A 13601-nucleotide genomic window follows, 5' to 3' on the forward strand; every position below is an offset into this window, starting at 1 on the left:
CCTTAGCACCACATAAGCAAAAAAGAAAAAAACCGGAAGTGGCGCTGTGGCTGAAGTGGTAGAGCGCTAGCCTTGAGCTGAAGAGCTAAGGGACAGCGTCCAGGCCCAGAGTTCAGGCCCCACGACCAGACAAAAAAAAAAAGAGTCTCATGGAGGGCTGGGAAGGTGGCTCAGTGGTAGAGTGCTTGCCTTGCATGCCTGAGGCCCTGGGTTCGATTCCTCAGCACCACATAAACAAAAAGATAAAAGCTGGAAGTGGCGCTGTGGCTCAAGTGGTAGAGCGCTAGCCTTGAGCTGAAGAGCTGAAGGACAGAGCCCAGACAGAGTTCAGGCCCCACGACCAGACCCAAAAAAAAAATAGAAATATCAAATATAAGGTTATATTACTTGTCAAGCTTCTCTGTATTCTGACGCCAGTGAGTCATATCCTTTCTCCACCTCAGGTTTTCTTGACTTCCAAAAGCACTTCCAGATGGGCTTCTCTCTGTCAAGTAAATTTCAAATGATTTTTAAAATGTTATTTCAGTTGGACCATGTATGTTTATATTTGCAAATATACAAGAAATACTCCATATCATTAATTTTGTATACAATCATTCTACTCTCAGTACAAGTGGAAGAACATGGCAACGGTCCTTCTTATTTTAAAAAGATTCAGAGTATAGAGGATTTAAAGAAGCATAGGTTCTAATCCTGATTTTCTTTTCAGGGCCTGAAGGATATGATCATTTTTTTTCTACCACTTTCTTGCTTATTTCATTAGCCATGACACTCTCCTTGATATTACCTATGAGCCTAAAGACTTTCTATATATGCTACTGATTTAGGACATGTACAATTGCTATGTTCCTTTTACTTCATAGTTCTGGTACTAATTTCCACTGATTAACCTTTTATCACTTCATTAGAAAGCCTTTTCCAACTCTCCAAAAATGCTTCTCCTCTGAGTTTGATTTTTCCTGTCAACAGCACTTGGGGCCACAAGAACACAAGTTACTTTGGGAGAGAAATGGTGTGTTTTGTCCAGAATTTTATGTCCAGGCTGGTAAAGTGTCTGGCACATGTCAAGAGATCAATAAGCTTCTGTTCAACAAGTAAACAAAATGGAATGAATTCTGCAAGTAATTGCTTCTTGCTAGGTGTCAATGGTTCATGCTTGTATTCCTAGCTATTTTGGAGGTGAAGATTGGGAAGATCATGATTGAAGCGTATGGATCTCAAATCTCTTGAGACAACTCATTTAATCAATAGCTGGGTATTATGGTGTACCTCTATCATTCCAGCTATCACAGGAAGCATAAATAAAGGATTGCAGCCCAGGCCAGCCAGGACAAAAAGCAAGACTCTATAAAGGCAGCCCTGGCATAGAAGTTCACAAATATCTATCTTCAAAATAAGCAAGAAGGGGCTGGGAAGGTGGCTCAGTGGTAGAGCACTTGCCTGGCATGCATGAAGCCCTAGGTTCGATTCCTCAGCACCACATAAGCAAAAAGAAAAAAAGCGGAAGTGGCTCTGTGGCTCAAGTGGTAGAGCGCTAGCCTTGAGCTGAAGAGCTGAGGGATAGCACCCAGGCCCAGAGTTCAGCACCATGACCGGACCCCCCCCCCCCCGCAACAAAAAAGAAAGGAAAGAAAAAAGAAAAAAAACAAACAAAATAAGCAAGAAGCCTGGCTGGAAGCATAGCTCAAGTGACAGAGTACCAGCTGAGCAAGCAAGTTAAGCAAGTATGTTCTGGGTTCTACTCCCAGTACTAGCAAAACAAACAAAACAACAAAAAGAACTGGAGATAATGGGGCTCATGGGGTAGAGAACCTGAGTAGCAAGTATGAAGTCTTATATTCAAAACCCCACTACCACAAATAATAATAATGACAATAACTGCTTGCTTGGATCTATTCTATATGGGGCAAGGAAAGAGGAAGGTAGGATTTCTCTCAGGTGGTCTAGTCTAGATGTGAATGTTAAGGGTCTTTTTACTGGGTTAGTTCTGAAGCTTGAGTTCAGGGCCTGGGTACTATCCCTGAGCTTTTCTTTTTTACTCAAGACTAGTACTCTGTTACTTGAGTCACAGTTCTATTTCCAGCTTCTTGGTGGTTAACTGGAGACAAGTGCCTCACAGACTTTCCTACAGGGCTGGCTTAGAACCATGATCCTCAGATCTCAGTTTTCTGAGTAGCTATGATTATAGGCATGAACCACTTTGCCCAGTGCCATGGGTCTTTTAAGGGGCAAGAAATGATTCATACAGGTCTGGGAAGGTGGCTCAGTGGTAGAGCGCTTGCCTTGCATGCCTGAGGCCCTGCGTTCGATTCCCAGCACCACATAAGCAAAAAGAAAAAAGCCAGAAGTGGCACTGTGGCTCAAGTGGTAGAGCGCTAGCCTTGAGCTGAAGAGCTGAGGGACAGCGCCCAGGCCCAGAGTTCAGGCCCCACGACTGGACCCCCCCCAAAAGAAATGATTCATACAAATACATTATAAGGGAAGAAGGCACTAAGCATTGTGGAGAAATGTATAAGCCAACAACAGAAATCAATCAGATTTCAAGTACTCAACCAAAAAAACTAATAGTCCTTCATGAAAAAGATGAGATTTTAAATTGATTGGGAGCAAAAAATTAAAGTTCAACTAGGAATTAAAATAATGGGTAACCCCTCTGTATATTACCTCCCCCCTCTTTTTTTCCCCATGCCAGTTCTGGGGCTTGACTCAGGGTCTGGACACTGTCCCTGAGCTTCTTTTGCTCAAGGCTAGCTACTCCCCACTTGAGCCACAGTGCCACTTCCGGCTTTTTCTGTTTATATGGTATTGAGGAATCGAACCCAGGGCTTTATGCATGCTAAGCAAGCACTCTACTACCAAATCACACTCCCAGTCCTGAACATCACCTTTATAATAAAAATTTTTAAAAATAATGAGAAATAATTATTTGATATAGTAACAGCCAGGTTTGTGTGTTTTTTCTTCTTTCCTTTGTTTCTTTCCTTCCCTCACTCCCTTTTATACTTTTTTTTTTTTTGTCGGTCGTGGGGCTTGAACTCTGGGCCTGGGTGCTGTCCTTCAGCTCTTCAGCTCAAGGCGAGCGCTCTACCCCTTGAGCTACAGCGCCACTTCCGGTTTTCTGGTGGTTTATTGGAGATAGGAGTCTCACGGTCTCTCCTGCCCGGGCTGGCTTTGAACTGCGATCCTCAGATCTCAGCCTCCTGAGTAGCTAGGATTACAGGCGTGAGCCACCAGCGCCCGGCTTCCCTTTTATACTTTTAAATCTTAGTGTTGATTAATTTTATGAAAGTAAGAAAAATGCACATATTAAGATACTTAGCAAAGTATCTTTAATCTATTTCATTTCAATATTAACACCTATTTTTTTTAGTTAAGAATATCTATGATTAGGTGACCTAGCTTAAATGTCTAAATGTAAATAATTATTATAGAGGCTTAACTTTGCAAAAACAAGTTCAAGTGTTATATTCAAATGGCCATAGATGTTCCTAAGGCCTACAAGTTTAAAATGTAAAAACACTTAACAAACAAACAAAAACATTTAACAAGTTTAAAATATAACAAACATATAATAGCTTATAACTGTTAATAGATTAATTCTAAATATAAGCCTTTGAAAGAAATGTAGAATACAAAGAATATTAAATTGGAAATACAAAAATTTTGTTCCTATCACTTAGCTTATGATCTTTGGCAAGTTCTTTATTTTTTAATTTCTTATGTAAAATAATTATTCTTTAGGCTATGAAAATAATTGAATATTCTAAGTAAAAAATATTTTTATACTTTCACAGACATAGTTAACAAAAAATTACATTGTAAACTACATATAACTAAAGTTAAAAATAGTGCCATAGTAAGTTAAAAGGACACAAAAAATTACACTGTAAATGATATGTAACTAAAGTTAAAAATAGTGCCAAATTAATTCTTTCACAGGCAAATTCTTACTCATTATAAAATTCCAAACATATATAGCATATAAAAAGCTACTTAAGTAAATGACCACTATGTTAATGAACTGTCAGAAAACTATAATGAGAAAATACTAAATCACATTAACACATATTTTTGTTAATAAATATACAGTGCTGTTAGCACGTACTATATGTTCAGATGATTTAAAAACTCATCAATAGCCAAGCACTGGTGGCTCATGCCTGTAATTCTAGCTACTCAGGAGGCTGAGATGAGGATTGTGGTTCATAGCCAGTCCACCAGAAAACCTGAAGTGGCACTGTGGCTCAAATGGTAGAGCACTAGCCTTGAGCTGAAGAGCTCAGGGGCAGCGCCCAGACCCAGAGTTCAAACCCCATGACTGACCAAACAAAACAAAATGAAACAAAAACTCATCAATAATATTATTTGTATATAACTTTGGAAATTCCAAACGTTTACAAAGGCAATAAGATCAGTTGTTACATTATCTTCTTCTTTTTGCTAGTCCTGGGGCTTGAACTCAGGGCCTAGGCTCTATTCCCAAGCCTCTCTGTACTCAAGGCTAGTGCTCTACAACTTGAGCCACAGTGCCACTTCCTGTTTTCTGGTGGTTTATTGGAGGTAAGAGTCTCATGGACTTTTCTGCCTGAGCTGGCTTTGAACTGCAATCCTCAGGTCTCAGCCTCTTTAGTAGCTAGGATTACAGGCTTCCCTGAGTTTTTCTGTTCAATGCTAGCACTTTACTACTTGAACTCTACTCTGGCTATTTGGTAGTGAAGTCAAGATAAGAGTCTCATGGACTTTCCTGCTCAGGCAGGCTATGAATTGCAATCCTCAGATCTCAGCCTCTTGAATAGTTTTTTTTTTTTAATTGTAAAGATACTATACAGAGGGTTACAGTTACATGAGTGAGGTAATGAGTACACTTCCTCTTGAACATTGTTACCCCCTCCATTGTTTTCCCCCTACCATCCCCTCCCTCCCTCCCTTCCCCGAGGTTCTTCTCTTGAATAGTTTTAAGCCACTGGCACCATATCTTTGAAGTTCTTGAACAGTCACAAATAGATGACAGAAAGGAAGGTGGGAGGATTAAGGGATAAGGCCAACCAATATACCAGACCTGGGATTAGAAATAGAGTTCAGGGGCTGGGAAGGTGGCTCAGTAGTAGAGTGCTTGTCTTGCATGCATGAGTCCCTGGGTTTGATTCCTCAACACCATATAAGCAAAAAGAAAAAAGCCGGAAGTGGCACTGTGGCTCAAGTGGTAGAGCACTAGCCTTGAGCTGAATAGCTGAGGGACAGCGCCCAGGCCCTGAGTTCAGGATCCTGAGTTCAGGATCCACAACCGGACCCCCCGCCCAAAAAAAAGAAATAAAGTTCAAGTGCTACTGCTATTTTTCCTAATATTTGTGTTTGGTGGCCAAAATTTTTGATAAAGGGCATATTAATTTATTATACAAAGAAAAATACTTGGGGCTGGGAAGGTGGTTCCGTGGTAGAGCACTTGCCTTGCATGCATGAGGCCCTGGGTTCGATTCCTCAGCACCACATAAGCAAAAAGAAAAAAGTCGGAAGTGGTACTGTGGCTCAAGTGGTAGAGCGCTAGCCTTGAGCTGAAGAGCTGAGGGACAGCGTCCAGGCCCCACGACCCAACCCCCCCCCAAAACAAAACAAAACAAAACAAAGAAAAATAATTTTAGTAGTAAAAAGCCATGTTCAATAGAATGAACACTAGGTGTTGATGGAGACAACTATAATAAATATGCCACTCTATAGGGAGTTGACAATGGAAGAAGATACACATATGTCTGGGCAGGTAAATCTCTGGATCTTATACTCAGTTTTAGTGTCAGACTAAATCTGTTAGAAGGAAAAATCTGAAATCTGCTTTAAAAGAGGGAAAAACCAGCTTCCTGTGACGCATCCCTATCATAATAGCTACTCAGGAGGCAAGGATCTGGATCAAAACCAAACTAGGAATATGTCTTCAAGATCCTTATTTCCAATTAACCAGCTGGAATTGGGCATACCTTTAAGAGGTACAGTACCAACAGTGATAGAAAAAAAAAAAGTGTTGGGCTACTGATGGCTCATACTTATAATCCTAGCTAATCAGGAAACTGAGATCTGAGGATCGTGGTCCAAAGCTAGCACAGGCAGGAAAATGGGTGACACTTATCTCCAATTAATCACCAGCAAACTAAAAGTAGTGCTGTGGCTCAAAGTGACAGATGACTAGACTTGAGCAAAAGAGCTCAGGGACAGTGCCCAGGCAGTGAATTCAAGCACCACAACAGCGCCTCCCCCACACACAAAAAAAGGTGAGTGAGAGTGTAAGGCCTTGAGTTCAAACCGTAGTACCAGAAAACAAACAAACATGACTGGGGAGCTTCAAGTGTAGTGTACATGCAAGAGTGCTTGCCTAGTAAGTACAAGGCCAAGATTTCAAATCTCAGTAATGCAATAAATGCGAATGGCAAATCAGACTATTAATAATTACACAGGGAAGCCGGGTACTGGTGGCTCATGCCTGTAATCCTAGCTACTCAGGAGGCTGAGATCTAAGGATCTTGATTCACAGTCAGCCCAGACAGGAAAGTCCGTGAGGCTCTTATCTCCAATTAACCAACAGAAAACAAGAAGTGGCTCAAGTGGTAGAGTGCTAGCCTTGAGCTGAAGAGCTCAGGGACAGAGCCCAGGCCCAGAGTTCAAGCCCCATGACCGACCAAAAAAAAATTACACAGGGTACCATGTATTAAATGAGACTATCCAAAGCAAACTGGGAAGTACTTTCACCCTTTTAAAGTCAGAATTCCAACTTGCATACTGCAGAGAAATAATTACTAAAGTTAACTCAGAAAACAATTAAAAAAACAGACTGCCACTGAAAACCTGTAACAATGATATCTATAATATATAATTCAAGAAAATGAAAAGAATCCTCACCAGGAGAAGATATTGTGTACATACCGAGCTGTCCTCGGCTTCGGCGCACCATTTCTTGCCTAGCACCTATGCTTCCAAGAATAGCTTCTTCAAGCTTTGCTCTCATGTCTTTTGATTTCTTAAAGGTCAAACTATTCATTCTTTCAAATACTTTTTTTCCCTAAAATTTATACATTAAAAAACAAACAAACAGGCATTGAGAAAATTTTCTTCCTGATTTTCAACATTATTTTTCCTTTCTTGTTACAACGGCTACTTACTTTGTACTCAAAGCAAGATACACAAAGATAAAGCAGGTCTAACAGACGATTTAGTTGTAGAACTGAGAGATCTGTAAACCATTTTTGTAGAACTGTTTCATCCGCATTCTTGAGAACCCAAAGTAGGCAGATCAAAAGACTCCGACTTGATTCTGCTGAAAATGTTGTATGCTGCCTGCCACTCTGAAAAGAAAAAGCAATAGAATGAGACCTACTAATCAGTGATTGGTTCTTATTTATTGGTTGCCAATAGACAAGATAGATTGGATGTTTTCTCTCTAAAAGTAACAAACTAGGCATACTGGTGCATGTCTATAATTCCAGCACATAAAAGCTAAGGTAGGGGGCTGGGAAGGTGGCTCAGTGGTAGAGTGCTTGCCTTGCATGCCTGAGGCCCTGGGTTCGATTCCTCAGCACCACATAAGCAAAATGAAAAAAGCCGGAAGTGGTGCTATGGCTCAAGTGGTAGAGCGCTAGCCTTGAGCTGAAGAGCTGAGGGACAGCGCCCAGGCCCAGAGTTCAGACCCCATGACCAGACCCAAAAAAAAAAAAAAAAAAAAAAAAAAGCTAAGGTAGAAGGATTATGAGTTTAATGCCAGCCTGAGCCACATTAACAAATCTGGGGCCAACCTGGAGTACATAGTGAGACCCCTGTCTCAAAAATCAGAAAATAAATATTAAATTGATACATAAAAGAAAAGTAAAATGAAAATTGTTTAAAAATTAGATAATTAAAAGACCCATTTATACCAGGTACTGGTAGCTCATGCCTATAATTCTAGCTACTCAGGAGGCTGAGATCTGAGAATTGTGGCTTGAAGCCAGCTTAAGCAGGAAAGTTTGTGAGACTCTTATCTCCAAAAAGCCAGAAGAAGAGCTGTGGCTCAAGAGGTAAGAGTGCTAGCCTTGTGTAAAAAAGCTCATGAACAGCGCCTTGGCATTTAGTTCAATCCCCAGGACTCTCACCAAAAAACAAAAACAAAGCCCAGCACCAGTTACTGTAATCCTAGCAACTGAGGAGGCTGAGAATTGTGGATGGAGGTTCAAGCCAGCCCAGGCAGGAACATCTGTGAGACTCTTATCTCCAATTAACTATCAGAAAAAGGTAGAAAAGGAGCTGTGGCTCAAGTGCTGGAGTGCTAGCCTTGAACAAAAAGGCTCAGGGACAGCAAGCCCTGAGTTCAAGCCCTAGGGCTAGGGCAAGTGCGTGCGTGCACACACGTGTACGCGCGCGCACACACATACACATCACTTGATTTAGATAACACTTGTATAAAACAGTAGTATAAAGCCTTACAATTAATGCCTGAAGTTTAATATTTTCTTAGTAACAGAAGTTTGTTTTGGTCTATAGCAGGACATTTTGAATACAAAGCAGAACTGGCATTTCTATAATGCCAGCATTAAAATGGCTGAGGCAAAAAGACTGCAAGATAAAGTCTAACCTGGGCTACACAGAGATCAGGTCTCCTAAAACTAAAAAAGCTGTGTAGAGACAGGTGACAGAGGTTTAGGCCTGTAATCCTAACTACTCAGGAGGCTGAAATCTGAGGATCACAGTTTGAAACCAGCCTGGTGCACAAAAGTCTGTGAAACTTTATTTTTGGGTCCAGTTGTGGGGCCTGAACTCTGAGCCTGGGTGCTATCCCTCAGCTCGCACTCTACCACTTGAGCCACAGCGCCACTTCCGGCTTTTTCCTTATGTGGTGCTGAGGAATCGAACCCAGGGCCTCAGGCATGCAAGGCAAACGCTCTACCACTGAGCTACCTTCCCAGCCCAGTCTGTGAGACTTTTACCTCTAATTAACCATCAAAAGCTGGGAGTGGAGCTGTAACTCAAGTGGTAGAACACTGACTGGCCTTTAACACAAAAGTTTAGGTATAGTATACAGGTTCTGAGTCCAAGTCCCAGTATCAACACACGCGCACGCGCATGTGCACACACACACACACACACACACACACACACACACACACACACACACGTGCGCAAGCGTGCCATGGTGGAAATTTTCAAAATTCTGAATGCCGTAACAGCCATAACATAGGGTTTTTATCTCATCAACTATGACATAATAGTTTTAAAACAATTTGGTACAAAGCAGACAATATTCTAAAAACTTTAATGTTTTCATGTAATAAATACAACTTAAGAGTACTCTTGCTTCAGCTAATACAATAGTCTCAGTTATTTAAGTATGTGTCTTTCATTTCTGCAAGAGGAATGTTTTACCGTTGATGTGAGTAGGAAACTGCCAGGTCTAGTTAGTTGAGGGACTGATGTTCCTGCGATTGCCATGGCAACAGTCTGGCTTATCATACTTCCATTTTCACTTTCATAATCATCAGGAGCCATATAAATTGGTCTTCCTCGCTGATTGTGAGTTTCTGACAGAAAACCAAAATCAGTTAGCTCAACCAACAGTTAATAAAGCACACAATTATTTTCCTCTTTTCTCCATTATTCTTCAGAAGAAAACCCTATAAACATCTAATAGACAGTGTGAACAATGTAGAGTCTAGAAGTACCTAGTTAAAAAACCAAATGTAAAGCCAGGTGGTAGCTAGAAGCTTACAACTGTAATGTTGGCTATTCAGGAGGTTTAGATCTGAGCACTGAAGTTCAAAGCCAGCTCAGGCAGGAAAGTCCATTAGACTCCCATCTACAATTAGCTACCAAAAAGCCAGAAGTTGAGCTGTAGCTCAAGTGGCAGAGCACTAGCCTTGAACAAAAAAGCTTAAGGAAGCCGGACACCGATGGCTCACGCCTGTAATCCTAGCTATTCAGGAGGCTGAGATCTGAGGATCACGATTCCAGTCAGCCCTGGCAGGAAAGCCTGTGAGACTTTATCTCCAATAAACCACTTCAAAACCAGAAGGGGCGCTGTGGCTCAAGTGGTAGAGCGCTTGCCTTGAGCTGAAGAGGGCCCAGAGTTCAAGCCCCACAATCGGGGGGGGGGGGGGGGGGAGAGAAAAAAAAGAAAAAAGCTTAGGGACAGCACCTATTCCCTGAGTTCAAGCTCTAGAAACAGCAAACACAAACAAAATCAGTAACAACGACAAAATAACCCTATGTGTAACTTTTAATTCTTCAAAAACTTAACCAACTATAGCTTGTTGATTAAGCCTTAACATTACCATAAAGTTGATGAATACATACTTTTTAAGTTTTCTGTATTCAATGCTGTGAAAAATAGGTAAGAACCAATGATTGTTCACTTTTTATTGTGATACACAATTTACTGGCTGGATGAACTGATCATATAGAGATGATTAGGGTCACACAGCATTTTAAGCAAAACTTAAATCCAGAATAGCAACAGGAGGTGGGCACAAAATTATTAGAGAGGACAGTACACACTACACACTCTACAACTTGAGCTCAGAGCCACTTCTGGCTTTTTCTTCTTGTGTGGTGCTGAGGAATTAAACCCAGGGCCTCATGCATACAAGGCAGCACTCTACCACTGAGCCACCTTCCCAGCCCCTCTTAAGTGTATTTTTATGTTGCTTCTACTTTTCTAAACTGTACTAGTTTGAATTTCAGAATATCTTAATAGTTTTTAACTTTTTATAATACATTTGGTATTCACTTTTATTTTTTATTTTGCCCGACCTGAGGCTTGAACTCAGGGCTTGGGCACTGTCTCTGAGCTTCTTTTGCTCAAGACTAGCCCTTTCCCACTTGAGCCACAGTGCCACTTCCGGAGCTTTTCTGTTTATGTGGTACTGAGGAATTGAACCAAGGGTTTCATGAATCCTAGGTAAACATTCTATCACTAAGCCACATTTCCAGCCCTAGATGGTAAATTTTTGGAAAAAGAGATTAATTACCTATGTAGTCTTTACATATTCATGACATATCTGACTTTATTTTAATTATTTTGGCACTCCCAGGTTATATAATTTGTGAATTAAAAAAAATGCTTGTAATTTCATTTCTCCTCTGCCCAAAGGCCTATAAATAGACCCACACAGTTCAAACCCATGTTGTACAAGGGTTATCTGTCATTAGTTACTTCTTCCAAGTATTTTAAACATTAACTCATTTCTACAGTAATTTGTAGTCTGCAGAGAACTTTAACCTAATAGTTAATAATATAAATATTTCTGCTTTCAAGGGAGGAATTTTGTTTTAGTAGACAAAATACTGAGAAGAAAACCCCCATCACTCACACACAAAAAGTTGGTTATCATTGAATTACCAGTACTATTAAAGCTCCTAATATATATCAGCATTCCAGAAATGTTTTTATCTTTCTTAAGCTGGAAATATTCTAATAAAGTCAACTGCTATCTTAAATTGCACGTATCTGGACAAAAAAAGAGTCTAAATATGACATCTAAGTAAACTTTAAATATTAAGAGCAAGAGGAATAAAACCTTGTGGAATGTAGATTTGTGTGTGTGTGCATGTGTGCTAATCCTGGGGCTTGAACTCAGGGCCTGGGTGCTGTTCCTAAGCTTTTTGCTCAAGGCTAGCACTCTATACTTGAGCCACAGCTCTACTTTCAGTTAATTTTTTTTTGGGTAGCTAATTGTAGATAATGGTCTTGCAGACTTTCCTGCCTGGGCTGGCTATGAACTGTAATCCTCCTGAGTAGCTAGGATTACAGGTGTAAAACACTAGCATCCACAGAGTTCTAGTTTTTAGGAAGCAATATAATTTCAACTTACTAACCAAATGTTAGAGAAAAATAGAAACATAATTCTTATTTGGGTAAATGTTAATTATATACATTTATGAATAAACTATGTACAAAGTTGATACTAAAGTACTAGTCAGCTGTAAAGTTTTACTGTAGTCATTTAAGATGCGCGCATGCACGTGCGCACACGCGCACTCACATACACACACCTATTTTCTAAAAGGTGGTCATTAAATTTATAAACTCATAATTTGAAAACTCTTATTTTTGCCAGTCCTGGGGCTTGAACTCTGAGCCTGGGCATTATTCCTGAGCTGCTTTTGCTAAAGGCGAGTGCTCTACCACTTGAGATACAGATAGTGCCACTTCTGGCTTTTTCCACATAGTTTATTGGCGATAAATCTCATAGACTTTCATGCTTAGGCTGGCTTCGAACCATGATCCTCAGATCCCAGCCTCCTGAGTGGCTAAGATTACAGGTGTGAGCCACCAGCACCTAGCACTTGAAAACTAAGTTTAAAAATTCATCATAAGAATTATCTAAAGCTGAGTATGATGGCTGATGCCTATAATCCTAAGGATGAGATGATCATAGAGAAAAATAAGTTCATAGAGCCTCACTTCAATCAACAAAAGCTGGGTGTGGTGATTCATGCCTATCATCCCAGCTACTAGGAAAGTATAAGTAGGAGGGTCACAGCCTAGGTTGGCCCAGGCATAATGTGAGACTCTATATTAAAAATACCTAAAACAAAAAGGACCTGGAGGTATGCGTCAAGTTGTATAGCATCTACCTAACAATTATGAAGTCCTAATTATGATCTCAATCATGCCAAAAATAAAAAACAACAATAAAAATAGTATATCTGCTTGGTGCCGGTGGTTCACACCTGCAATCCTAGCTACTTAGGAGATTGACATCTGAAGATCGCGGTTCAAAGTCAGCAAAAGCAGGAAAGATTGGGAAATGGAACTCATGGCAGAGCATAAACTTTGAGCACAAAAGGTCAGTGGCAGTGCCCAGGTTCTGAGTTCAAGCTCCAGGACTGACACAAAACAAAACAAAAACTCTAGTACATAGAATTTTGTTCTGAATTTTCTCACGTAGTCAAAAATTTTAATCAATATGGCTAAATATTTAGTTAGTATAATTTCCATTTACTTATTTTCTGAAGATCTTTATCATGGAGATATTTTCCAATTTTTTTAGATACCAAGTTTTAAGACTTCTCTTAATTATACAAAGTACCTGTAAAATCATACAGCTGAGGTACAGTTTCCATGATAATACCAATCAGAGGAAGATACAGCATGGCCACCCGAGCCTTTATCTGAGGGTCAGAGTACCGTGGGTCAGAGTCATGACTGGATAGTAAATTGTGTACCATATTGATGACTTTCTTATGCAATCCAAACAGTCTATTTAAAAAGAAGACGTGAAGAAGTAGTAAGGTCACAGTGATTAGTTAATATCTTTAAAACAAACAGCACATCAGGTTGATCAACCAATGTGGTTTAGTTTCTTAACTTTAGAATTTATATTTGCATGTATTTCTATAAAACACTAGTAATCTGAAAGTAAGTAAAATACATTAAAGTATAAAATTTATAAAGTAAGAACTGAGCCAAAAGGAAAGATATAAAATCACTTGTGAATAAAACATCATTTTGACATTAACTTCTTAATTGTGCTTTTGAATTTAAAGAACTTAATAGGAATTAGACTAATTTTTTTTTTTTTGGTCCGGTCGTGGACCTGAACTCTGGGCCTGGGCGCTGTCCCTCAGCTCTTCAGCTCAAGGCTAGC

The 13601-nt window shown here is 40.0% G+C and overlaps 1 protein-coding gene across 1 annotated transcript in view; it reads right to left on the reverse strand.

Moving 5' to 3' along the window:
• Positions 1 to 13601, reverse strand: part of Dock7 (dedicator of cytokinesis 7) — a 172569-nt gene that overhangs the window by 49653 nt on the left and 109315 nt on the right. Inside the window, exons 28-32 of the mRNA XM_013020621.1 lie at positions 13044 to 13213; positions 9379 to 9533; positions 7146 to 7328; positions 6910 to 7045; positions 388 to 484 (exon numbers count right to left, since the gene is read on the reverse strand). Coding sequence (XP_012876075.1) covers positions 388 to 484; positions 6910 to 7045; positions 7146 to 7328; positions 9379 to 9533; positions 13044 to 13213 — 741 coding nt within the window. The remainder of the gene's footprint in view (positions 1 to 387; positions 485 to 6909; positions 7046 to 7145; positions 7329 to 9378; positions 9534 to 13043; positions 13214 to 13601) is intronic.

Source organism: Dipodomys ordii, unplaced genomic scaffold (genome assembly GCF_000151885.1).
Source record: "Dipodomys ordii isolate 6190 unplaced genomic scaffold, Dord_2.0 Scaffold51, whole genome shotgun sequence".
Lineage (NCBI taxonomy): Eukaryota > Metazoa > Chordata > Mammalia > Rodentia > Heteromyidae > Dipodomys > Dipodomys ordii.